Source organism: Rhipicephalus microplus, chromosome 10 (genome assembly GCF_043290135.1).
Source record: "Rhipicephalus microplus isolate Deutch F79 chromosome 10, USDA_Rmic, whole genome shotgun sequence".
NCBI classification, from domain to species: Eukaryota; Metazoa; Arthropoda; class Arachnida; order Ixodida; family Ixodidae; genus Rhipicephalus; species Rhipicephalus microplus.
Window position 1 is genome coordinate 5,645,748 of NC_134709.1, and position 24,963 is coordinate 5,670,710.

The following is a 24,963-nucleotide window of genomic DNA, read 5'->3' on the forward strand; positions in this document are numbered from 1 at the left end:
TCTCCTACGCCGAGTGAACTCCTGCTTGTTCAACAACCCGTTGCAAGTGGTGGAAGTGCGGGGTACATCTGGTCCTCACCCTGGAACTTCGCAGCCGCACACTCCAACGACCTCCTACAATGACTGATCCGGGACCATCTCATGCTACTACTCCAGATCTCGCACCTGTGCCTGTCTTCTGCGCTGGCGCTCTCCGGCAGCGCGACCCCCCCATATTTGGTGGCACAGAGGACCAAGATGTGGACAACTGGATTGCCGAGTATGAACTGGTGAGCGCCGTCAATAAGTGGAACGCAGCCGATAAGCTCACAAATGTGAGTTTTTACCTGACCGACGTGGCAAAACTATGGTACAGAAATCATCAAAGTGATTTCAGTACCTGGTCAGAATTGGCAAAAACCCTCGCGGAAGTCTTTGGCCGTCCTGCTGTCCGCCGCCTTCGTGCTGAACAGCGCTTGCGGGGCAGAGTACAGAGAGCAGATGAAACTTTCACGAGCTACATCGAAGATGTGCTATTTCTCTGCAAGCTCGTCGATTCGACTCTGGACGAGGCAGGCAAGATCAAGAACATTATGAAAGGAATCGACGACGGTGCCTTCCAAATGCTGGCTGCGAAGAGTCCCCAGACGGTCGCCGAGGTGATTCAGCTCTGCCAAAGCTATGATGAGCTGCGTAGGCAGCGCGCTTCTACACGTTGCGCTGCTCAAGACACCGCGGACATCTCATCCCTCGACTATCGCCATGACACCGCCGACCACTCCGCTTTGATGCCAGTCATAAAGCAATTCATACGCGAGGAGGTCGCCCGGCAGCTATCTATAATCACAAGAACTACCGAGCCGATGTCACCCTTGTCGCCTTCGCTTCGCCAGGTCATTCAATCGCAAGTTGCCGAAGCATTGCCGCCAGCTCAGGCTCCATCAACTGTTACCGCACCACTAACGTATGCAGCCGCAGTTGCTCGGCCACGTGCGCCAGCGTCTCCGGCCATCTACGAAGCTACTCGCCACGTTTATTCGTCGACGCCACCTGCCCGCCCGTTGACTGACCCGTCTCCGGCTGTATACGAAACAACTCGGAACGTTTATATGCCGCCGCCGCCGCCTGCACGACCATTTACGGTACCTTATTCAGCGAACAGTGCCCCTATCGTCAGCCAATGGCGCACTCCGGATAATCGGCCAATATGTTTTTCATGTGGCATCCCAGGCCACGTAGCTCGTCACTGCCGTCGTCGTAGCTTTCCTTCTCACGACATTGCAGGGGCCTCACATTACATGCCCACCATGCCCACTCAGCCGCGATATCCCGTTCCTGCCGATCCACCTCTAGACGTACGTCCCGGTCGCCGACCATCCGGCGCAAGCCGTTCACCTTCTCCTCGTCGTCGATCTATTTCTCCGATGTTACGTCGCAACAGCCCACCGCGAGGGGAAAACTGACGGGCGCAGTTCCGGAGGCAAGAACTGCGTTGGCAGCGAAAATTTCAAGACCTAACTGCTGTCCCCCGAACGAAATCGAACTCTATATTGATGGCATTAAGGTGCACGGACTTGTTGACACTGGAGCTGCCGTATCTGTAATTAGCGAGAAACTGTGCCGAAACTTGAAGAAAGTGACCACACAACTTACCGACCTATCTCTGCAGACAGCTACGTCCCATCATATTCAGCCTTCAGCTTTGTGCACTGCACGAGTCGTCATTCAAGGTGCGATGTACGTCGTCACATTTGTAGTTTTATTCCGTTCTTCGCATGACGTTATCCTTGGGTGGGACTTTCTTTCGTCAAATTCTGCTTTGGTCGACTGTGCTGGTTCTGAACTCGCGTTATCTGTGCCGTGCTATGACCCCGACGATGGTGCTTCGTGTAGAGTGTTTGCTGCTTCTGACGTTGACATTGCGCCTTTCTTCCTTCTTTATGGACGCGAGCCATCATCAACAATGGATACCATTCTTCCTTATCGACCGGACCCCTCAGAGATGACTACCGTTTCTCGAGCAGCAGCACACGCTGAAGAATGTCGGAAGCTTGCTCGTGCGTTCACGTCACATGACCAGACGCGCCAAAAACATCGCCACGACGCGTCAACCACGCATATGAGCTTTGCTCCGAACTCACTGGTGTGGTTATGGATTCCTTCCACTCCTCCAGGACTCTCCCACAAGCTTTCGTCCAGGTACCACGGCCCTTATCGAGTTGTAGGCCAAACATCCCCTGTTAACTACCTTGTCGAGCCGCTGGATGCATCTCCGGACAAGCGCCTTCGCGGAAAAGAAATCGTACACATCTCTCGGCTCAAGCCATACCATGACCCTTCTGTGTACACCTGTCCTTAGGTCGCCAGGATGGCTCCCTCATCGGCCGGGGGTGATTGTAACGAGGGCAGTGGGCATGGAGCTCGAGTATAGAAAAGGAAGAAGACTTGCTGTGATCGCAGGCTTGCGTTCAGTTAGCCCTTGCGCTAAATAAAGCTCTCCTACGCCGAGTGAACTCCTGCTTGTTCAACAACCCGTTGCAAGATATATATATATATATATATATATATATATATATATATATATATATATATATATATATATATATATATATATATATATATATATATATATATATATATATATATATATATATATATATATAGGAGGAAGCAACAAAAAGGGAGAAGGCAGGGAGGTTAACCAGAAAGTCATCCGGTTGGCTACCCTACACTGGGGGATAAAGGAAGGGGACAAGAAATACGAGAAAGAGGGAAGAGAGGAAAAAAAGGGGGTGGGGGAGAGACTGACAGTAATTTCGATGCAGCGTATATATATAATGGGGCTTATTGGGTTTATATATGAATTTAAACGTGGAAGTGTCGTCAGTCAGCGCCACCTGTAGCCATTGAGGCGGGTGTGGCACACTCTTCATAAGCCTGTTCGGCGTCACGTAGCACGTGAACTTATTACAAGCCGGCAGCTGACCAATAGTCCCTCGTATACAACCTTACGGCACCAAGTGTGCCAGTACAAGACCCTCGTTAATGATTAAGGAAAGGAAGTGCATACTTTAGGGCTAGTTTTTCCGTGTTTTGACACAATAATAATGAGATGTAACAGAGAATAATGCTCAGAAATGTATAGGGTAAGTAATTAGACTAATTGTAATGTAATGTGAAGAAATACATGTGTGTGTGTGTTTGTGTGTGTGTTTGTGTGTGCGTGTGCGTGTGTGTGTTTGTGTGTGTGTGTGTGTGTGCGCGCGTGTGTGCGTGTGTGCGTGTGTGTGTGTGTGTGTGTGTGTGTGTGTGTGTGTGTGTGTGTGTGTGTGTGTGTGTGTGTGTGTGTGTGTGTGTGTGTGTGTGTGTGTGTGTGTGTGTGTACGGTTCATAAGCATTCGCTGCGACTATCCGAGGTGTGTTTTTGCTTTTGCCATAGCTGCGTCAAATGCGCAGGTCTGTATATCGCTGCTAACTGTTGCCAACAGCTGTATGTCAGCGTAAACGTCATGTCATGGCGTATGTATTTGTGCACAGCGAAGGCGATTTTGATCTTCGATTTCGACCGGTCGCATTATCTATCCTTTAGTCGCGAACATCCCCAGGAGCTAGCCTTGTCGGCGTCTCCTGTTTCATGTCACGGTTACAGTGTACTACCATGGTGTGTTTTTTATAGTCACGGTCCATCACAGGTATGGCCATAAGCCACATTGTATGAATTCCACCGCCCGCCACCGGTCCACTACAAATGAAGGAGGCAACAGTTAGCCCAACTAATAACCGACGACGCTTGTGGAATGAGACCACTCTTCCCTACATGCCTTTAAATCGTGCATGTAGCGAGGAAGAAGAGCAAGAACAAAAAGAAGCTAAGGTTAATGTGGATTCCGACGCAGTTCTTTAACGTCCTTAATGGAGCGGAAACACCTTTCCCTACATGCCTCGTTTCAGGCTAGCCACCAGTGGTGAGTAATCAAAGAAGTCAAAACACTCCCTCTCCATGTTTCGCGTTAGTGGGGTTAAAACACCCTTCCCTATACGCTTCGCCGCTCCCCAGATTTGTAGATTTTATTTCTTGTTCCTTGGTCTAAGCTTCTTCATCACGGCTAGTGGACACGTGCTGTTTCAGCAGAAGAACGCTTTTAGATAATGTGGCGATACGAGAGGTTTTTCGACACACGAGTCACGTGTCGCGTGCACACTTGCCAGTTGCGCTCATAATATTAGGATTTCAGCCTATTTCTCCGAGTGGCTGGTAGAATTTTCCAGTCGCTTGTATACACCGTTTTTGGGGCTTATCTGCATTTTCCCAGCAAGTATGTTTAAGTTAGTTATCATCACATTTATGAATAGCCTGCTTGTCGATTACCATGTGTAGTGTTGAAGTCAAACATACGTTGGGAGATCAACTATTAATGTTAATCATGCACTGGCAACCGCGCATTCTAGCGAATGGAGACTACGCTGGAAGAAATGTTAGAAAGTAAAGTGTTCTTCCGTTTACAGTTGCGCATATTTTCGCATTACAAATTAATTAAAATTATGTTTTTCACTTTACTTCGTACTTGAGTGATGTTTTTTTTTCATCTATTCGATATTTAAAAAAATGATGAATGGGAAAATTCATTATGCCTCCGCTTTTGTTGGGCTTCCTTGCGAAAGTGGTGCGGTCCTTTCCTTTTATTTTTATTTGTTTTCGGGACTGGGCTGCTTCTTTTGTGTTGTTTATTTGCTTCTCCGGTATATTATCTGGCAAATCGTGTGTTTATACAAGCACTTCGGGAGTAAGCAAGGGCGCTACTACATAATGTGCGCGATACGATAGAGGTTTTTTGGCACCCGAGGCACGCGTCGTAGGTCATCGATAGACGCACGATAAAAAGGCGGCGACGAGATAGTGCGTGCTGATAATGAACGAAGCAGGACCGAAAAACATCAAGCGAACGACATTGTGTTGGATCGCGTGGTTCTGGCGAAGTGACGCAATTAGGTAACAAGATATTCCGCATATGTCACCGGGTAAGAATCAGATGAAGAGCGAGGATTCATTTTATGTGAGCAGGTTTTACTGCTATCATAATAATAATTGTTGGGCTTTAATGTTCTAAATTACGATATGATTATGAGAGACGCCGTAGTAGAGGGCCTGAAGATGGCTCGACGATCTGGCGTCCTTTGACGTGCGCTAATATCTCGCCGTACATGGGCCTCCCTGAAAATTCGTCCGTTGGGATCGAACCAGCGGCCTTCAGCAGCCGAGCTCTGTAACCACCTTGGTGGACTGACTGTGAAGTGTGTTGAACACTTTTGTGATGAGGTTAAATGACTTGCATACACATAATGTTTTACAAAAGTGATTATTGGAAAATATGGTTGGTTACTATTTTTTAACGTAAGACTGACTAACAGTCAGTTCGGCGAAAGTGTTGTTATTAATGCTAAGCATCGGTTCATGTAAATAAGGTCGTTTATGTGTTCCCCGAACGCCTATGTCGGCCAAACCGGCATGTGCACAAACGACCGCCTCCCAGAGCACCGGAATAACGTGCACAATGTGGTACCAGGACACCTCGGCATCCATTGCCGGGATTGTGGTTGCACCCCCCTCTCCTATCGGTGCTTCATATTGTGAAGGCATAAGGAATCAGCTTACCCGCGAAATTATCGAAATACACTTGCATAGGTGAGAACTGCGTAAGCTCCCCATCTGTTGCTCTATCGCAGCTAAAACACGATTACCTGCAGTTGGGCTTTGAGGAAATCGAGGACCCGCCACGCGTGTTTTGATATGGACGCATTGATTAGGCTTGTGTTTTATGTTCCTATTCTGTACCTTTCTTTTCGACGCACATATTTTGCTAGTCTGCGGCATAAAGTTAGTTGGATGTCAGCGCCCTTTCTGTCCATCCTGTCCCTTTTTTCCTATGTTCGCGCGCTGAAAAAAACTTGCAAATATGACTACGCACCAACCATCCCAAGCTTCCACACTGGTAAGATGATGATGAGATTTGGAGCAAAGAACAGATAGCTCTTATAAAAGACGGAAATATGTGCACATCTAGCAAAAGCGAATAAGTGGTGCGGAGTTGGTGATGTTAAGGATACGTGCTTGACTGCCCTATGTTTAGGCTTGCAGAGGGCCTGAGTCTGAGTACTATGTTGCCGAACTACACAGAGCAAGCAGTGGAAATAGGGATTAAAAGCCGTGGCTTTAACGTCAGGTTGTCGATGTCTGTATCTGACTGTTCAGTTTTACTCGAGCTGACTCAGCGCAACCGGAGTGAGCCGAGCTAGAGTATATTCTTCGAGTAAACTTGTAGGCGATAATAATTCGTGACATTCTTCTCACCCCCACACATACCTTATATGTTTTATGTGACCGGCCCATCAGAATGTCTGTGTCAGAAAGTCTTGAGCATTCCAGATTATTTTAGGATCATCTGTCGGCCTGGGCGCGCAAACGCGAACAGTTGAGTTTATTCTTGAACAAACGTGGCCCCCGGGGATAACGCTCACCCCGCCGTGGTGGTCTAGTGGCTAAGGTACTCGGCTGCTGACCCGCAGGTCGTGGGATCGAGTCCCGACTGCGGCGGCTACATTTTCGATGGAGGCGGAAATGTTGTTGGCCTGTGTGCTCAGATTTGGGTGCACGTTAAAGAACCCCAGGTGGTCGAAATCTCCGGAGCCCTCCACTATATACGGCGTCTCTCATAATCATATGGTGGTTTTGGGATGTTAAACCCCACATATCATCATTGCTTTCTTTTTGTGCTCGCGTTTGAAGCTTGCCGGAACTCTTCACTTGACATGATGATGATTAGTGGGGTCAGTGGCGTAAGGTCCAAAGGATGGCCAAAGATTGTCATATTTTTATTGTGTTAGTGATGACCAATGATTATGGTGACAGACGTCACAATATGTACCAACTGTCCCACAAAACCGCGCAGACAAATATGCAGACAATTAGATATGATGCGGCCTTCGTTACATTTCTAGCGAATGAACGTGCAGTACCGGACAAATTACGCGCCACGCTCGAGAAATCGGTTTCGCTTTCCGTTTCCTTCCGCGTCGCCTGTTCGCCATCCCGTCTTTTTTTCACCTCTCCGTTTCTTCGTGCCGGGTTTTAGCCGCAGCCCGTGCCTCCGGTGCTTGCTCCCTCAGTACACGCACGTTGCGCGGCTCGCCTACTCGTCTCCATGACTTTTTTTCATCTCTCAAGCCGAGTTTCGTCTGCTGCGTCTGAGAGCGCCGGCGGCGGTGCGCAGCGCGTTCCAACCAGCCCGTGCCCCTCCAAATCGTAGCTCCGCCTCCGAACAGAAACGAGCGCACCTCCCCAAGTTCTGTGTCTGCTCACTTCGCTCACAACCGTTATTCTACGGTCTCTCCTAGCTTGATCGACGGAAGCACTTTCATATTCGCTCTCTACGACTGCTCGCCGTTTCTGCTTGCTGCAAGTGCATCGGATTTCCTGCCCTAGCTTTTTCTTCCCGGAAAAGCAGAAAGGCTAGCAGTGCTCGAACAAGCTCACTTCGGGGTCCCGTGCAGACGAACACGGCTACGCTTTCGCGCCACTTCTCCGGACGCCACCGCACACGCGTTTGTGTTGATTTCGTGAAGTGCGCGCGCGCGTCAGTGATGTGTTGTTCGCGCGCGCGTCAGTGACTCTCCGCATGGATTCGACTTCACGACAACGGTGCTGTTCACCAACGCGTCTTCGCTCTGAGGGATAACTTCCGTCGTTCAAGGCATCGCCGCGGGCTCCGCGCGTAGCTCGCGTAGCTACAGCTGTCACTAGGAATAGCGAGCTGCCGCCGTTGTGCAACCCGAGTGTCCAATCAAGAAGTTGCGACGTCGTCGACGTCATAGCGTCTTGGCGGCTGGCTCTTCGTCCTTTGTAAGCCCCCGCGCTTGCCGCATCTGCGGGCGGCTGTGTAGTGCTAATGCGAGTTCTTCCCTTCCTGACGGTTGTGCTTAGCGCACTTTCCGTCGCCTCCTCTCTTGTCTGTCGACCGCGGCGCGCTAGCGGTGCAGTTTAGTCCGCTACTTGTTCCTTCCGGACCACAACACATCCTCGCCATCTGAGATATTATTTCCGGTCTTTCACTATGCTGCATCGCTGTGATTACTGCAGATGTAGTTTGTGCCAGCGACAGTTCTGAAAGCCGTGCTACGTGGTAATCTGCGAGTCTTCTGCATTGCGAACCCTGCGTCGACGTAAACTGCTGCTAACATCCACGTCGTGTTCGTGAAGTGGGGCGCAGAAAGTGCGTCGCTTCGAAGCTGGTTAGTCGAAGTCAAGTCTACAGTCGTCTTCGAAGTCCGCCGTGGCATTCGCACGACGCGCCGTGCTCTCTCCGCCGTTTGAAGACCCTTTCGCCGGCGTTGTTTCGGAGATGGCCCGCGACCCGGGCCTTCACCTTCCACGCACGCTGAGCACCAGCGCTCTGCGCATCAAGTCGAGATGTTCGTTCTGGGAGAAAATGAACGAGCTGCCGGCGCGCAAGCTCACCGCAAGGTAACGCATTTTCATTTGGCGGGCAGGATTTACGGAGAAAGATTCTTTTGGGCGATGTTCATTGTATGCCTGTGTCGACGTTGTCGTGGGTTTGTATTCGCGCTGTCACTCCTTCGCTCTATAAATCACTCAATTCGCTACGATACGCAGGGATAGGCGGAAATGGTACATACGAATTACTAAATTACAGAAAACAGCTTTTATGCGCGCGTTCACAACAGCGGTAATTATAAACACGCACTGGTGGTCACGACCAAGAACTGTTTTCTATTCCGACCTCCCTACGGCTTTGATCCGCTGACCTTAAAGAGTGCCTCACCAGCCTTTGAAAGCAAACGCACGCACAAAAACAGCACAATTTCTTCTCCTGGAGTTTCTCGTCTTTCTGGTACAGTGCGTGACTAAGAAAAAGCTATTTCCGTGACGTCTATGACATGCTCTCAATTGGTCTATACACGCGAAATATCAGATGTGAATTGTTTTGTGCACTGAATTGCCATGCAGCCGCCCATTTCTTGCCTCGCGTGACTATCGCGCGTGCAATCAACTGATTTCACTTCATTTTGTTGGACTGCACAAGTGGTTACAGCAGCGTGTAGCCGACAAGCGTGAAATTTTGATAGGTTTGGTGTTGACGTAGTGTGCTTTGTGAATAAGCGGCGATGAGGAGACCGCCCCCTCGTCTTTGAACGCAAGATGGTGAGGGACCCTTTAATAAAGTCTTGCTAGGACAGGTTCTGTTTTTTTTTTTTTTGAAATTTGCAATATGGTTCGTGCTGATAGAGTGTATATTATCTTTGAAATTGAACTTTTTTGTAGTATAGCATTTCGAAGGCAGTGCCCAATGGAAGCTTATTCGCGTCCAGGGCGGCGCTACCGGGCTCAGCCCTGGTTAACCTCCCTGTCTTTATTTTATCATTATTCTCTCTCTCTAACGGCGTCGATGCTCTCGGGATCTCCACGAGATGCTACACGAAAAGTTACTTAGAGCGATATGTCTCAAGCTTAATTTTTCTGAAGCGTAATCGAAAGCTGTAGCACGTATTACTGCTTCGTACACGTTCTTAATACTTCAGCACACACTTATATAAGTAGGGTGTGTTTACTGAAAGATGCTGTTGCGAAAACATTGACAGCATCGAAAAATTTTCACAATTTGTCGTCATCAAAGCACGGTGTGTGATAACATACATGATATGACGTAAAAGTGAACTGCTAGCCTGGACGCAAATCGAGCAAGACGGACGGGCGCCTAAGAGACCGCACCCGCTGGTAAGTTTAACAGTGAGCCTAGGCGCGCGCGCGGCAGGGTTTGCTTCGGGGGAGGGGGGAGTGTTTATTGAAGCTCTCCCCTCCTATTAAGTCAATGTATGTATGAGGCAGACTTTTATGCCCCCCCCCCCCTTCTTATGTAACCAGGGGAGGCAGCCGCCCTCCTGCCGCCACCCACGTACGCCCGTGTATGAGGTCTACAAGTTTACAAAACGCGGGAGGGGGGGGGGGGGGGGTGAGGAGCCCTAAATATTTCTTTATCCGGAGCACGTAACCTATTTTGTAAGTGCTTACGACGGCATTTCGATCTTTTCTTTATAAATGCCAGGAGAGTGTTCGAGTATGCAGCGTTGACTGTCGATTGTCCTTTATCTACATGATTGGTTCATCACGAGAATTCCAAGGCCTGACAACGTGTTCTCCAAGGCATCTGTTCCTTACGAAGAGATTCCTAGAGATTTTATTACCGCAAACAATGTGACAGCTGCAGATGTGGTGAAATTGATGACCATTTCGAACTCTTTGAAGGAGTCATGTAGTTTTTCCGAAGCATGCGCATAAACTGTAACAATACTGATTACTGTAACAATACTGAGATACTGACCAGTATCTATTGTAGCGAATGATGCTGGACTGCACTTGTATATACCTCTTGGATATACGCCATTGAGAGAACCGGTGAGCGCCACAAGCAGCTCGATCCTGTATGTTTTGCCCCATTTATCGAAGCTCTTTACGAGCATTCCACTGTTCCCACAGTTTCTTTTTAATTTTCTATCGCTGTTTTATAACAATCTACCTCAAATTTTGAAAGTCCGTCGTTAAGTCTCCAAAGAGATAGAAAACACCGCTACGACTGATGATTCCAAGGCCGAGGGTCCTAATCCCGGCCGCGGCGGCCGCATTGCGATGCAGGGAAAATACCAGGCCCATGGTCAGATGTATACATATAGACGCTCGATAAAGAATCCCAGGTGGTCAGAATATCCGGAGCCCTGCACTATATATGGCGTCTGTCATAATCGTATCTTTCTTGGGTTCGCGACGTGAAACCCGAACAATTTTAAGGCGCGTTCTTATAGCTTGTAGAGTATGATAGCGTGCGTGGCCGCTACTGTCGCGGACCCATTGGTCGTAGGTTCGACTCCCGTTGGCAGTACTTTTTGTTTTCCTTGCTATCTGATTATGTACTTGTTTTACACGTCATTACCGTCATGGAAATACGTCGCTGAAGTCTTGTCGAACACCGTAATAGAACTTTCTTGTTAAATAAAAATAAAGAAAATGCAGAGAGCACTGGAAAAAAGAAAGACAGGAGGAAAGGAAGGGAGAGCTGAAGAGTAACAAAATATATAGGCTTCCCAGATCCACACTTCCTTCAGGCTTAGCACCACCATTGCGAAGCGGCTTTATTTTTATTGCTATTATTCCTACTGCGCTATACACCGCCTTAGCGTAGCTGCTGTGATGAAATTTATCACAACTACGCGAGCAACGCTCGAACTAAGTGCATGATTCATGTGGTTTTCCGACGCACGTTCTTCGAGTTTTCTGCAGAACAGCGCTTAGCAGAACAGCTCCAGAGCTAAATAAAGTTTACATCTCTCTCCCTCTCGAGTTAGAGATACGACAGCGTCCCTTTCTGGTATACTTTCCAATCTTCATCTCACAAGGAATGCTTTAAACTCTCCAGGTTTCCCAGCGCAGTGGGATGAACGTTTCATTCGCTCGCACAGCGATCACAAAAAACGCAATCAGGCGTCCTATCGCTTGGTCACTGTTGCACGGGTTCTTAAAATCGACCAGGTTGAAGAGCCTCTCGCCATAGAAAATACAATACAAAGGTACCTTACTCTCACCTGCAGCTTTACACGTCTTTCTGGCGCGCTTTGTGGTGCAAGAACAGTGATTCCCGAGACGTCTAAATAGTGCACACTCTCGCAATGTCGTATGTGAATAGTCTTTTTCACTGGTTTGCCATGCAGCCGCCTATCTGTTTTTTGTTGTCTTGCGTGGCTATCTTGCGCGATAAACAGGTTTCACTTCACTTTGTGCGTTTCCGATTGCGCAAGGAAAGATAACAGCGTCCAAAGCCGACAAGCGCGAAATCCTGATCGGCTCAGCCATTCGTGTTGACATTGTGCCTTTAAGAAATAAGTGGCGATGATCGCGTGTAAGAAGGGTCGCGAAGGCGAGGAGGAAACCTGCCTCATCACTGAACGCTGGTTGGTGAGGGGTCCTTTAAATGATCATTTGTAAACATATGTAATAGACAAACGCACGTGTAGCCTGACAATGCATCGTTCTCTCTTTCTTTTCGTCCCTTTCCGTCAGTGTAGGGTAACAAGCTGGAAGCGCGTCTGGTTGACCTCCACGCCTTTCTTTTGCTTATTTATCCTGGACTCTCGTAACCCCGAGAAAGTACCATGTTTTTTTCGCATACAACCCGCACCAAGAAAACGCAGAATTTCGTTGTAAATGGGGGGTGAAGATTATCTGCGTGCGTTATTCGCGTGTTTTCTTTTGTTTTCTCTAGTTAGGGGGGTCGGCTATATGCAGGGGTGGGCAATATTCGGTGAAATACGGTATTTTGAATTACATGCGTGAGCCTCGCAAACGCTGTTCGTGTAGTCCGCGGTGTGGCCTGCTGTTAGGTAACGAGGAACGAAGCCCAGTGGAGCAACGAACGACTCGCGCAGGTTTCGCGGTCAAGGTCACGAGCGAAAGCACTCTCGGCCGCTGTTCCGCATTGCCGGCTTCCCCCGCGGTTTCCCCCGCGGACGAGTCAGTAGGCCGGGAATATTGCACCCACTGAATGTCGTGTTGATGAGGAACGCTCGTGGCTACAGACGTTGTCCGGGAAGTTCCCGTCAAACTATTCTAGCAAACATTACAGTATTTGGCGGGAAAAAAACCCGTGCGTTCAACTCTAATGTGAGGTGTATAACGCGGAAAATTTCTCTGTGTATCCCGACAACATAAACATCTCTGCACAATCTTTAACGCTTCGTGAGCCAATTACCTTCGAGCTAGAACTATTTTCTTAAAATCTGCTGAACAGCGTTTCGGATGACTTTAATATATGGCTGGTCCCATTTTTGAAGAAAGTTGGCAGAATAGATTCCTATGTAAATGGACGAGAAAATACTTGTATTGACTCTATATCCGCAATGTCATAGACATTTTTGCGTGCTTGGGATCCTAACTGTGCATGCATGCATAATGATATTGATTGTTTATTCTTTTTGCCCTATACTGGCTATTTCTTCTAGCTGAGTGTTGATTTCTTTCTATATATATATATATATATATATATATATATATATATATATATATATATATATATATATATATATATATATATATATATATATATATATATATATATATATATATATATATATATATATATCGCTCTAGCGAAGCCTACCTTGCTATGTTCTCACACGCAATCGAATTTAATCGAATTTCAATGAAGACGCAAGCAAATCTGCCTATTTAGAGAGCACCGCCTTTGAAACATCCCTAGAGTCCATCTACGCAAACTTATTTAAATGCACTCAGCGCTGCACTTCCAAAAAATGGCTTATTTTTGGGCACCACGTAGTTCTTACACATCTTTTTGCAACAGCTGCAACTAACATGTGTGCAAAGACAAGGAATTCCTCGTTAGCACTTTTTTTTTTTTCATTTGAGTCGCTGATCATGCTTGAGAACTATGTTGCACAAGGAAAAACGAAATTCGAAAGCATGATGCCGTGCAACAAACACTTTAAAACTAACTTTCGTCAGACGAGTTTTTAGACGCGTTTTCGTCATACTTTTGGTTTCGTGAAGAAAATTCATTTAATTAAGATGGCGCTCTGAAGGGACGAGTTAAAGTGCCTATACGCATGACCTGAAGGGTGTCACAAATGAATTTTGGTCTTCATTGTGCGATATGGTTCTCATGCATGATTAGTGACTTAAAAATAATGCTGACGAGGAATTATTCGTGTTGCCGCGCGTGTTAGTTGCAGCTGTGTGCGAAAAAGCGTGCAAGAACTACGTGGGGCCCGAAAATAAACCATTTGTTGGAAGTGCAACGGTGTGTGTGTGACTCCGTGTTATTACCTCTTGTGTCCCGTTTCCTTGAGCTACCGTTGTTATTGCCGTAACAAGCCCGCCTTGCAACTTTACGTGAAGCTACTCCTTCTGCCATCCTCCTTTGACGTCATCATTCTGTCCTCGCTCAGCCATTTTTAATCCATCCACACGTTCTTCGCTGTTCTCCCGCTCTTGTAACTGCGCGGAACCACGAGTGTGCGTCGACATTTGCGGGTACAACCTTTTCAGCGTTACCGCGTATTGCACCGCACAAATGAACGGCCCGATATCTATTTCGCAATCCCTTCTCGCGTTCCTCGAAAATGTGGTGGCCTCCATTTGGTCTAGCTCCTCTATTATTCCTCTGCGCGTCGCTGTTTGCCTTCGATAGGAGAGCCAGCTGTCGTGTGTACACTTTGGCGCTGCGTATATAATCCGCGTCTGCGGCGAGCTCTATCGGCGACTTCGTGGCGCATTCTCTCTCGTTACGTTCAAGCTGGCGGCGACCCACGAGACGAGTCCCAATCAACTTTTAGCCGTTCAACGTCGTGTTGATTCCAGCCGCGCCGTTTTCAGCAATATGCATTTTTTAAAGATGCTTTTATGCATCGCTCAGTGTTCCTCGTTGCCTCTGCATGCATTCCTAAACTAAGCAAGCTCGTACGGCGTATACTGGAAGAGTCGGCATAAAAGCGAAGCGCTTTTCTTTTACGATTCTTTCGCGTGCGTTGCCTGCGCGCACAAAACCCCTCCATCCATCACGCAATATACGAGCATATTGCTTCACTGCGTGGCGTCATTCTTCACGTGGAATAGCGGTCACCGCCTTCGGTCGCAGATATCCGATAAGTTAGTCGCTAAACATAGGCTGCTTGTCGCTTCGACTATCCGTTCACATAAGATGAACGGTGATCTCCGAGGCTCGGCATTGATGTACACAGGCTCAACAGTGCGAATTATTAGCGGCGAAGATAGGGCGACACGAATTCAGATGCCGAAAAGATCTATGCTGCCCGACTTATGAGTGAGCCTTCGTCGGAAACAACGCGGGAATACCGTTCCTCGCAATTATGTTCCAAAAGCAGGCCGTGTTCATGATTATGAAAGGTCTGACTTCATGATTATGGAAGATTCACGCCGACTAGTGCCTTGCACTGACACAAATATGCTCGTTGCTGGGCAACAGGGCATACGTACTTCAGCAATGAGACAACGCTGAATCGGAAATAAGGGTGTCCTAGAATCGTGGTTCGTCCGTCGCGACATGCAACAACAACCGCGGCCCCCTACTGGGCGTTTACCGGGGCATATGTGTGTCAAGCAGCGGCTCCGCTCATTTGGTGTCATTGTATGCTGGGGATGCCAAACGCTTAAGGAGCGGAACGTCTATGTAATTTTGGTATTTTTTTGTAAAGTCGAAGTAAATCTTTTTTAAAATCACGCCTTTCCTCGTATAGCTACGCCTCTGCGCAGTGACTCTTGGTCAAGCTGGTCGTCAGGCGTGGTTCATTTTCCTATATGCAAAGTGTTCAAACGAGAGACGTGCATCCGCCTATGCTGCCGCAGTACTCGACGTCCTCGTCTGGCTGCGATGTTTGTTTCCAAGCCGATGGAAGCAAGCATTTTTTTTTTTTCGTTCCCTTTCTTAAGGCGAGGTTTTCTTCCTTGTCTTCCCAACATCGACCACATCCGCGCTTCCGGCATTCTTCTTTCTTCATTTCAAATTCCGTCAAAAGAGCTCTTCTTCATTTTCTTTCTTCAGAGTTGATACTATGCATGCTGCTTGCTTCTGCCGCGTCACCCCAAAAGGAAGTGAAGCAAAAGAAACGATGTTGTGTTTGTACTGCGGCTTGGCTTCTTTTGGTGTCCTCTTTAAAAATGCGCACAGCCTCGTGTGTGCGGTCTGGGCGACTGATGAAATTGGGTACTGACTCAAACAGACAACCTTAGGCCCTTTTCGGATACCTGCAGCAAATTCTGTTTGCAATAAACCTTAGCGAGCGTATTTGTTTACGAGCCACTGAATTTTTTTTTTCGTGGTTCTTAATGATGATGGATCGTGGGGCTTCGAAGGCAGCTGCAGAGCATCTTGTTTCCTTGAATAATTTGTTGTTTACTTACTTTTGGGACAGCTTCTCCCCCACGTGAACTTGTTTTAGTTCGCCGAAATTCGTGTGCCCCTAAACCTCCTGTAAGGAGATCTAGTGTTGGATTCTAGAGTCGGGCAAAGGGGCGACCACTGGTATACTATAGCTGCGCTTCATTGCAGGTTAGTAATCATAATATCTGGGGTTTTACGTGTGGAAACCTTGAAATGATCATAAGAGCTGCGGTAGCTGAGGGCTTTGGAAATTTCGACCATCCGATTTTCTTTAACGTGCACTAACATAGCACAGGCTCGAATTTCGTTTCCACTGATAAAGCAACCGCCGCCGCATGGATCGAACCCTTGACCTTGGGGTTGGTAGCCGAGTACTGCAACCGCTACACAACAGTGGTGGTATTCACTTGTAACTCTGTGGGATCCTTTGTTACCGAAGGGCAAACCAGTTCCTTCTGTTTATGATCACTCTCTTTTAAATATCTCTAACCACTCCAACAAGGGCCGTTTAAGCCTGCGGTATGTTCAAAATAAAAAAATAATGTATTGGATTGTAAAGGCTGACAAAACGAAGAGCGCTGGCAGCAGCCACGAGTCCATGTTATTGTTATAGTGTTAGTCTGGTTATTACAAATGCCTATGAATGTCATGTTTCCTTCACTGCAGCCCGAACGCCGGCATTCTCGTCAGCCTTACTGGCGCAATATCTCCCTCTTCGGCGCAACGACTTATTTTCATGCTATCCAAATAGACGACAAGGATAATCCTCGTCCTACTATAAATAAGAACAAGGTGTTTGCCGCCTACAATAAATTACCTGCGCCTGGCCAAAAACTACGCATTGTTGCGGCGTCGTAGCCTGCTGGAGTGCTGTGACTGTGTGATTACTTTGCTTTTTTTTTTCGCAGCCGACCAAAAGGGGATTATTCTTGTTTGCCACGGCGAATTGTTTTTTTCTTCGCTTCACTTTATACTCATAGGGTGGCAAAGCAAAACGAGACCAGCATGTGCGTCGGCACACTTTTTGCTCGCCTCTTGCACCTCCGGAATAAGGTCGACATTCAGAAATAGGCCTGCAGTACGCAGAGCCCGTCAAAAGGACGCCGCCATGTTCTTTTATTCGTGGCAGATAACGTGACAAGACGAGTAAATAAATTGACGTTCGTGGTATAATACGATTGATACTCTTTACCGATTATACTATTATACACGTAAGCGTGCGCTGGGTTCCCTTTCAGGAGGGGGAGGGTAATGTATGGCAGGGTACGGGGGACTGTGCCCCCGTCCCCTGCCATGACTCATTCATGCGCACGTCTATGATAACACAGGTCGGACTTCAACTTGCAAGTCCCAGTGGAAAGCGAAAGGCACTGCGATGTGCATATAGCGCTTGTGACGTCAACGCTGACGTGAGCAGAGCCACCGTAAACAAAGAACCCCAAGCCCGGCAACGAGAGTGGACGTCTTTCGCATACTTTGATAAAGTGGGCGTCTATTTGCACTGCACCCGGAAGTCGTAGTCGTGAGAGTCATGTCGGCGGTAGTAACTTCTCCGGTCCGCGCTTACAGGGGCACGGCTCGCTTCGAGCCTGGACAGCGTGCGCTCTTCCTGTTGACTTTATATTTCCTGGGAGGCGTGCGGGGAATATCTGTGCGACTCCATTCAGAAATATATATACGGCGCTCGAGAAGGCGACATGCGTTGTATCCGCCGTCCAATAACTTATCCCTTTCTGCTTGTTTGTCCGCATGCCTCCCTTGAAGTTGACTTAACTGTAGTCGAAAGTGGCTCGGCTAGTATATAGAGGGTGAAGAGGCGGGGAGTCGAACTAAGCTGATTCCTCCGCTTTGTTTCGCTTCAGAAAATGAAAAAAAAAAAAGTGCGAGAGGCGAGGCTTCAAAGGAGGGACGCCGTGAAGGAATAACGCCAACTCATGCGATCAGAGTCCTCTACTCGCTCTCACCATAAACCACACCAACCGATCCCCGCTGGCTTAATAAGCTGTAGAAAAACTTCTAGCTTCTTGATATCCAGCTTTATTTTTTAATATGTGTTTTTCTTCTCGGTGAGCGCAATTGCGGTTAAGGTTTCTATGCATTTAATGTTGTCAGGGCACCTTTTTATCAATCGTAACCTGTGTTAACTAGGTTATTCCTTCTTTATTCAAAAATTAGGTGACACGATTTTAGCGCAGTTGGTAGAGTAACTAATTATTAATTGAAATAAACATTCGAGCTGCCTGAAAGTCTGGCAAAACCGGCGCAATCGTGAGCCGTGACGTAACAAGTAACTGGCTGTGCCATCATCTGCATTCCGGGAAGCGTTATTTTTCCGTGGTGAGCTGCGCCTGAAATCGACATATTTTAGTTTTCCACAGCTTGGCATTCAAATCGCAACTATTTGCGGTGGCTCAACTTTAGGTAGGAAATGACGGCTCCACCTCATTAAGCTCATGATGTCACACATGCCATGGCAAAATGGCGTCGACGGCCCCGCCGCGGTGGTCTGGTCGTGAAGGTACTCGGCTGCTGACACACAGTTCGCGCGATCGAATCCTGGCTGCGGCGGCTGCATTTTTGATGGAGGCGGAAATTTTGTAGGCCTGTGTGCTCATATTTGGGTGCACGTTGAAGAACCCTATAGGTGGTCGAAATTTCCGGAGCCCTCCACTACGGCGTCTGTCATAACTTTATGTAAGTTTTGGTACGTTAAACCCCACTTTTCAATCAAAATGTCGTCGATGGCTGTGGACGGGGTTTATAGTCGGCGACTTCTAGTGCTCATTTGACAATGAAATAATATTTTTGCAGCCCATTTTTGTATACTTACAGGTACAATATATTCTCCACTCCCGATTGTCAGTGAAGAACGCGGCAGCGGGGGGGGGGGGGGGGGGGGTGACTGTGTCACGGCCCCTTTTAATGCAATCGAAACGTTCCTTCGTTTAGGTATGTGAATATTTGTTTTAAATAAAATATTGTGCAATTCTAAGGCGGCTTTGAAAACAGTTAACTTGCTCTTCGAGAAGTTTACGATTCGGCTCTAGCACTCATTATTCGCACATCTACAAAAGGAAGCCTGCATGGGCCCTAATTGCCGCCTGGCAGCAACTCCGTCTGTCTTCGTCGTCTTGTTCGTTTTTTTTTGTTTTGTTATGATTCATAACAGATTTATTTTTGCGCTCCCCATTTTCTTATTCGTTAACTTTTTTTCGTCGTAATTTAACGCCTGTGGTATATGCTAGAGCAATTGCTGGTCGCTTGTTAGCCACAACCTTTCTGAATGTGACTATATACCTCTGCTTTGAAAGTTTGCTCGTGCTGGCGTCCTGCATTTCTTTGTCTTGCTCTTCATAACTTTCTTTCGCCCTGATATCCAACAATCACATTTCACCTCATTCGTACGCAATGAGAGCGCCTTCCATTGCGTTCTGGCGTTCTTTAATGACGAGGCAGCATTCGGACGGGCGGAAAGTGATTCGAGAACGCTTGCTGGAACAAAGCGAGACTCTCTGAGCAAGATGAAGAAAGCGGAGTCGAAGTTTCCCAAATTCAGTGACTGTCTTACAATCGCTACGGCAGCGACCTTTCTGCGCATTGCGTAATTACACTTTCTGGAGCCTCATTATGTACGGATGGTTGCAGGACGCCTCTGTACGCCCGTGCTTTGTGTTTCGTGCCCGTACTTTGGCGCGTTAAGAGTGCGCGCGCGACGGAAAAGAAAATATTTAGATTCAATTCCCGTAGTCGCGCTCATGCAGATTCCTGCAGTGGCCAATGTTACAAAAGTGCCGTAGTCTTTGGACTATAGTCCGCGGAGCAATCATGTCGGCTTGTCTCGGTATGCACGAGTTGCTTCTATATAGTGTTGTACCAACAAAATATTATTACGGAGAACTCTGAGTTGTACGAACGTCAGTTTAACGAATACTGCACTATAAAGAACTGTTAGCATAGACATCTCGATTAAACGAACTTCTATATAGTGAATATATCCGTCTAACAAATCTAACCTGCGGACTAGCTTTTTGAGGCCAACTCAACAAAGCATTGTGGTCTGCAGCGCTCGCATAGTCAATGCGTTCCGTATTCTAGAGAATATTCAGTTTCGTAAACACATTTTTGGGGTCCTTTGAAATTCACTCAAGCGTTAGTTCACTCTATTATTATTATTATTATTATTATTATTATTATTATTATTATTATTATTATTATTATTATTATTATTATTATTATTATTATTATTATTATTATTTAAAAAATAATCTTCTAAATTAATCCAACTCGCGACCTTGCAATCGGGTGCGCAATGTTATAGCCATTAGAGTGAAATATGTTTTATTGTACGCAGTGCTCGTAACATCGACGACCTACCGCACCTTCTAGAAAATAATAATAATAATAATAATAATAATAATAATAATAATAATAGTTTTTATTGACATTTTCAAATAGCAGCGATGAGATACAAAATTGGCCTGCCTCATTGAGCTTTCAAGGCAGAGCCGACAGACAGCAGCCCCACAGTTATCATCATCATCATCATATTTTATTTCCTTAAAGACCCCACAAGGTGGTATTACATAAGGGGTGGATGTACAGGATATAAAAAAACATTTGCCACATAAGGGGTTGGTATACAAGATATAAAACTTTTGCTACATTCAAAGTATAAAATATTGCTACATAGGTGTGGGTATATACATTGCCATAAATTTTCACTGACAGAGATGAGTTGTTACATTTTTAGCGAAAGTTGATGGGCAGGTGATTGTGACGACGTGGTTTGGGAGGTCGTTACAGTCCTTCACAGCGCGCGGAAAGAAGTATGCGGAGAAGGTAGCAGTCCTAGTGCGGTAACGGGAGACTTGGAGGGGGTGGCTGGTGCGGTGCGAAATGTACGTCGGAGGGATGACGTATGGAGGATGGTTGAGGGGCGAATGAAACAGCTTATGAAACAGGGAAAGAGTGGCTATGCGGCGTCGAAGGGCAAGTGGCTGCAATCCAGATTGGGCTTTTAAGGATGAAACACTGATGTCATAAGAATATGACGAATGTATGAATCGGACTGAGCGATTTTGAATTGATTCAAGGTCATTGATTAGGTAAATTTGAGGTGGATTCCATATTGCAGAGGCGTATTCCAGTTTTGGCCTGATGAGGGATGTGTATGCGAGAAGTTTTACGTTGCATCGCATGAGGAGTAGCTTCATGTTATCATCAGCCTGATCGAATTCATAATGTAGCGCAAGAACGACACGACGGACGCAAAGAACGATACATCACAAACGCTCTTCTGTAAATCATCAGCCTGACTACATCCACTGCAGGACAGAGGCCTCTCCCATGTTCCGCGAGTCAACTCGGTCCTGTGCTTGCAGATGCCACTTTATTCCCGCAAACTTCTTAATCTCATCTGCCCACCTTAACTTTGTCTCCCCCAAACCCGCTTGGCTTCTCTGGTAATCCAGTCAGTTACTCTTAATAACCAGCGATTATCCTGCCTACGTGCTATAGTATACGTTCCCGGCCCATGTTCATTTCTTCCTGATTTCAACTGTGATATCCTTGACCCCGGTTTGTTCCCTTACCTCTCTTCCTGTTTCTTAAAGTTACACCTTTAATTTTCGTTTCCATCGCTCGCTGTGTCGTCCTCAGATTAGGCTGAACCCTCTTTGTAAGCATCCAGGTTTTTTTCCTTTGTAGGTAAGTAGCGGCGTGTAATCGGGTATCTTCAGGTAATACACGTGTTTATTACTATATGCAACTTAATGTCTGCATATCTATCTATGTGGGCGCATGTGTGGAACCGGGCTGAAGGGAGGAAAGATTGATGTAACTAATTTATACGTCAATACGTGAATGCCTGAAAGACTCGATTGTATTGAATTCATATTCTGTCAATGCCGGCTGACCAAGAGAGGGTAATCTTCCGCAATATGTACACCGTGTGTGAACTGCAGTTCGAAGAATACGGTATTCTTTTGGACATTTCTTTCCGAAATAAGTTTCTGAGCCTTACTTGCATAGCAGGCGTTTGCTCTCTGGCTTAACGGTCTGAATTGCTTCTGCGAAGCAGGATTGTCTCCATTCGTCAGGCTTCAGCGTGATTTAGCCCGCGCATGGTTGGTGGCGCCGGCATAGATGAAAACCCGAGGACTTGGAGTGTTCCCATTAGCGTAATGATTTGCCTTTCGCTCTTTTATTCGATAGGGCGCAGGTCGCGCGAGTGCTGCGACTTTGTGACAGGGTATAGTTTAGATTTACTAAATTGCTTTCAGATGTTTTCTTCGTTTATTTTGCGAAATCCAAGAAGGACGAAGTGATTAATTAGGAAGCGTGAACAAAAAAGAAAAACCTGTACTGTTAGGGGGAGGGGTTTTGGGTGAAGGTGCATCCCAGCCCCTGCTTTTAGAACACCCCCCCACCCCCCCAATCTCGTAGGTGACTAAGGAGTGCCAACTCCCCTGCCCTCCACCCCCTCCACCTCGCGCGTATATATTGCAGGATCCCTTGAACCATTAGCTGATTGGGCGTAGTCAACGCTTTCAACTTTAAACTTGGGACGCCTGGAGTGGTTCTTGGAGTGTAACAACATCTACCCAGATGCCATGGCAGGATTTCGGCGTGGTCGAGCATCGATTGACAACGTAGTCGACCTGGTCACTTATGTCCAACACGAGAAAGGCCGTAAGCGTCTCTGCGCATCTTTGTTCCTAGACGTCAAAGGGGCGTATGACAACGTTACACATGAAGCTGTTCTCACCGCTCTCGAAGATATAGGAGTAGGTGGTCGGATATATCACTGGATACGTAGTTATTTGTCAATGCGATCCTTCTTTGTGAGCACTGAAGACGGTCCAACCTCTCCACATTACAGCCACCGTGGCGTCCCCCAGGGTGGCGTACTCAGCCCTGTGCTGTTCAATCTTACGTTAATTGCTCTCACTGAGCATCTGCCAAGCACGGTCAGGCTATCAATGTACGCAGATGACATCTGCATTTGGGCATCGGCTGTAACACGCCTGCAGTTACGAGGAAGAATTCAAAAAGCTGCCACTGAAACATTACACTACCTCCGAAATCGAGGCTTGGAAATTTCTTCCGAGAAATGCGCCCTCGTAGCTTTTACACGAAAGCCTATGGAGTTTTTGGGCGTCATAATTGACAGGAATCTATCATGGAGCGATCACGTTTCGTACATGAAGAAACGGTTAATGGACATCTGTAATATACTGAAGTTCTTTGCAGGGAAGACTTGGGGAATGTCTCCCAGTGCAATGCTACAGCTGTACAGAGTACTTTTTCTCGGTTTCCTGCGGTATAGTTTACCGGTATTGACCAATGCAAGCAAAACAAGCCTTCGAACGCTACAGAGTGTTCAGTCCCAGGCACTCCGGATTTGCCTCGGCTTGCCTCGTAGTGCGTCAACAATGGCTACTATAGCTATCGCCGGTGACCACCTCATCACAACACATATTGACGTTGAGGTACTCCGGACACATATAAGGCATATTGCTCGGACACCCTGCCACCACCTAGCCTCTTTACCAGCAGACAGACCACGTTCGTCATTTTGCCCAACGGTCACCACATACCGCGATTCTTTGCCAACATGCTTCACACCCGCCGCCAGGCCTTTGACTCCTCCCTGGTGCCTGACTCAGGCTAATATCAGGCTAACTATACCTGGCATCAAGAAAAAAGCAGATATGTCGTCACCTGCTCTTAGACAGCTTGCTCTGCTCTTGTTATACGAGACGTATCAAGGCTGTATACACGTATACACCGACGGCTCTGTTTTACAGAAGAGTTCAACGGCATCATTTGTTATACCGATAAAAAACACGACGAAAAAATTCAAGACCTCCCACCTTACGACATCAACGGGAGCAGAGCTCACAGCTCTTCGTGCCGCATTGCAATTCATTAGCGATCAACAGCCACAAAAATGGACAATTTTCAGTGACTCAAAGGCGGCACTGCAATCCCTTATATCACCTTTACGCCACGGCCCGTACGAACAGCTGGTATTTGAGATTGCAGAAAAGACTCACCAACTCATTGAGGAAGGACATGAAATAGCCTTTCAATGGCTGCCAAGTCATTGTGGAATAATTGGCAATGAACGGGCCGATCGAGCAGCCCGTTCTGCCCATACTGAAAGCGATGAAATATCAATTCCGCTTTCCAGAACTGACGCTGCACGGCAACTCCGCATGCTTGCTCGCAAGCACACCACGTCACAATGGAACGAGTCACTTTTCTTCCATGCATGGTTAGGTACTTTAGACCCAACTCTCACTCAGTCTTCGAATTCCTCCGGAATTACGCCGACGAGACGCTACTATGCTGTGCAGATTATGGTTGGGCGTCGCATTTACCAAAGCGTATGCGTTCCGCATAGGAATGGCCGACACTGCTGCCTGCGACCATTGTGGCAGGGATGAAACAACTTGGCACATTCTGTGTGAATGCCCACAATACTGCTCGCAGAGACAGTCACTCTGCAATGAACTAGATGAACTGGACAACCAGCCTCTTTCGGAAGAAAGACTCCTGCGCTGCCGACAGGACTTTATGTCGCCGAAGAAGGCTGTGAAGGCGCTCATGCGCTTCTTGCGTTCAACCGGCCTGTCCAAACGACTGTGATTGGAACTCCCTGAATGTGTGTGCATGTGTTTTTTTTTCTAATTTATTTTATATCTTTCTATAGCTATCCTCTTTCCGACCCTTTTCCCCACCCCCGTACAGGGTAGCAAACCAGTTCGTCTAGGTTAACTTCCCTGTATCTTCCTTTTAATTATTTCTCTCTCTCTCTCTCAACTTTAAAGATAGTCAAAAGAGGCTAGATTTCTGTGTTGTTCTGATTCATTTGGACTGAAGTGGAGTCGGGCCAAGTTGTCGCCGCCTGCTTTATAAGTTTTTTTTTTTTTTTTGCTGTGCATGCCAGTCTGCGTGGAATAAGGGACAGCTCATTTTTTACTCGTATTTTTTATAGTCCTGA

The 24,963-nt window shown here is 47.0% G+C and overlaps 1 protein-coding gene across 7 annotated transcripts in view; it reads left to right on the forward strand.

Annotated features, from left to right (window-relative positions):
- The window catches only part of dnc (phosphodiesterase dunce), a 626,001-nt gene that overhangs the window by 497,827 nt on the left and 103,211 nt on the right, over positions 1-24,963 (forward strand). The window contains exon 1 of one of the 7 annotated variants that reach the window (XM_075874921.1): positions 7,113-8,497. The exons of the other annotated variants lie outside the window; for them this stretch is intronic. Coding sequence (XP_075731036.1) covers positions 8,376-8,497 — 122 coding nt within the window. The 5' untranslated portion in view covers positions 7,113-8,375. Of the gene's footprint in view, positions 1-7,112; positions 8,498-24,963 lie in introns of those variants that run through there. 7 annotated transcript variants of the gene reach the window in all.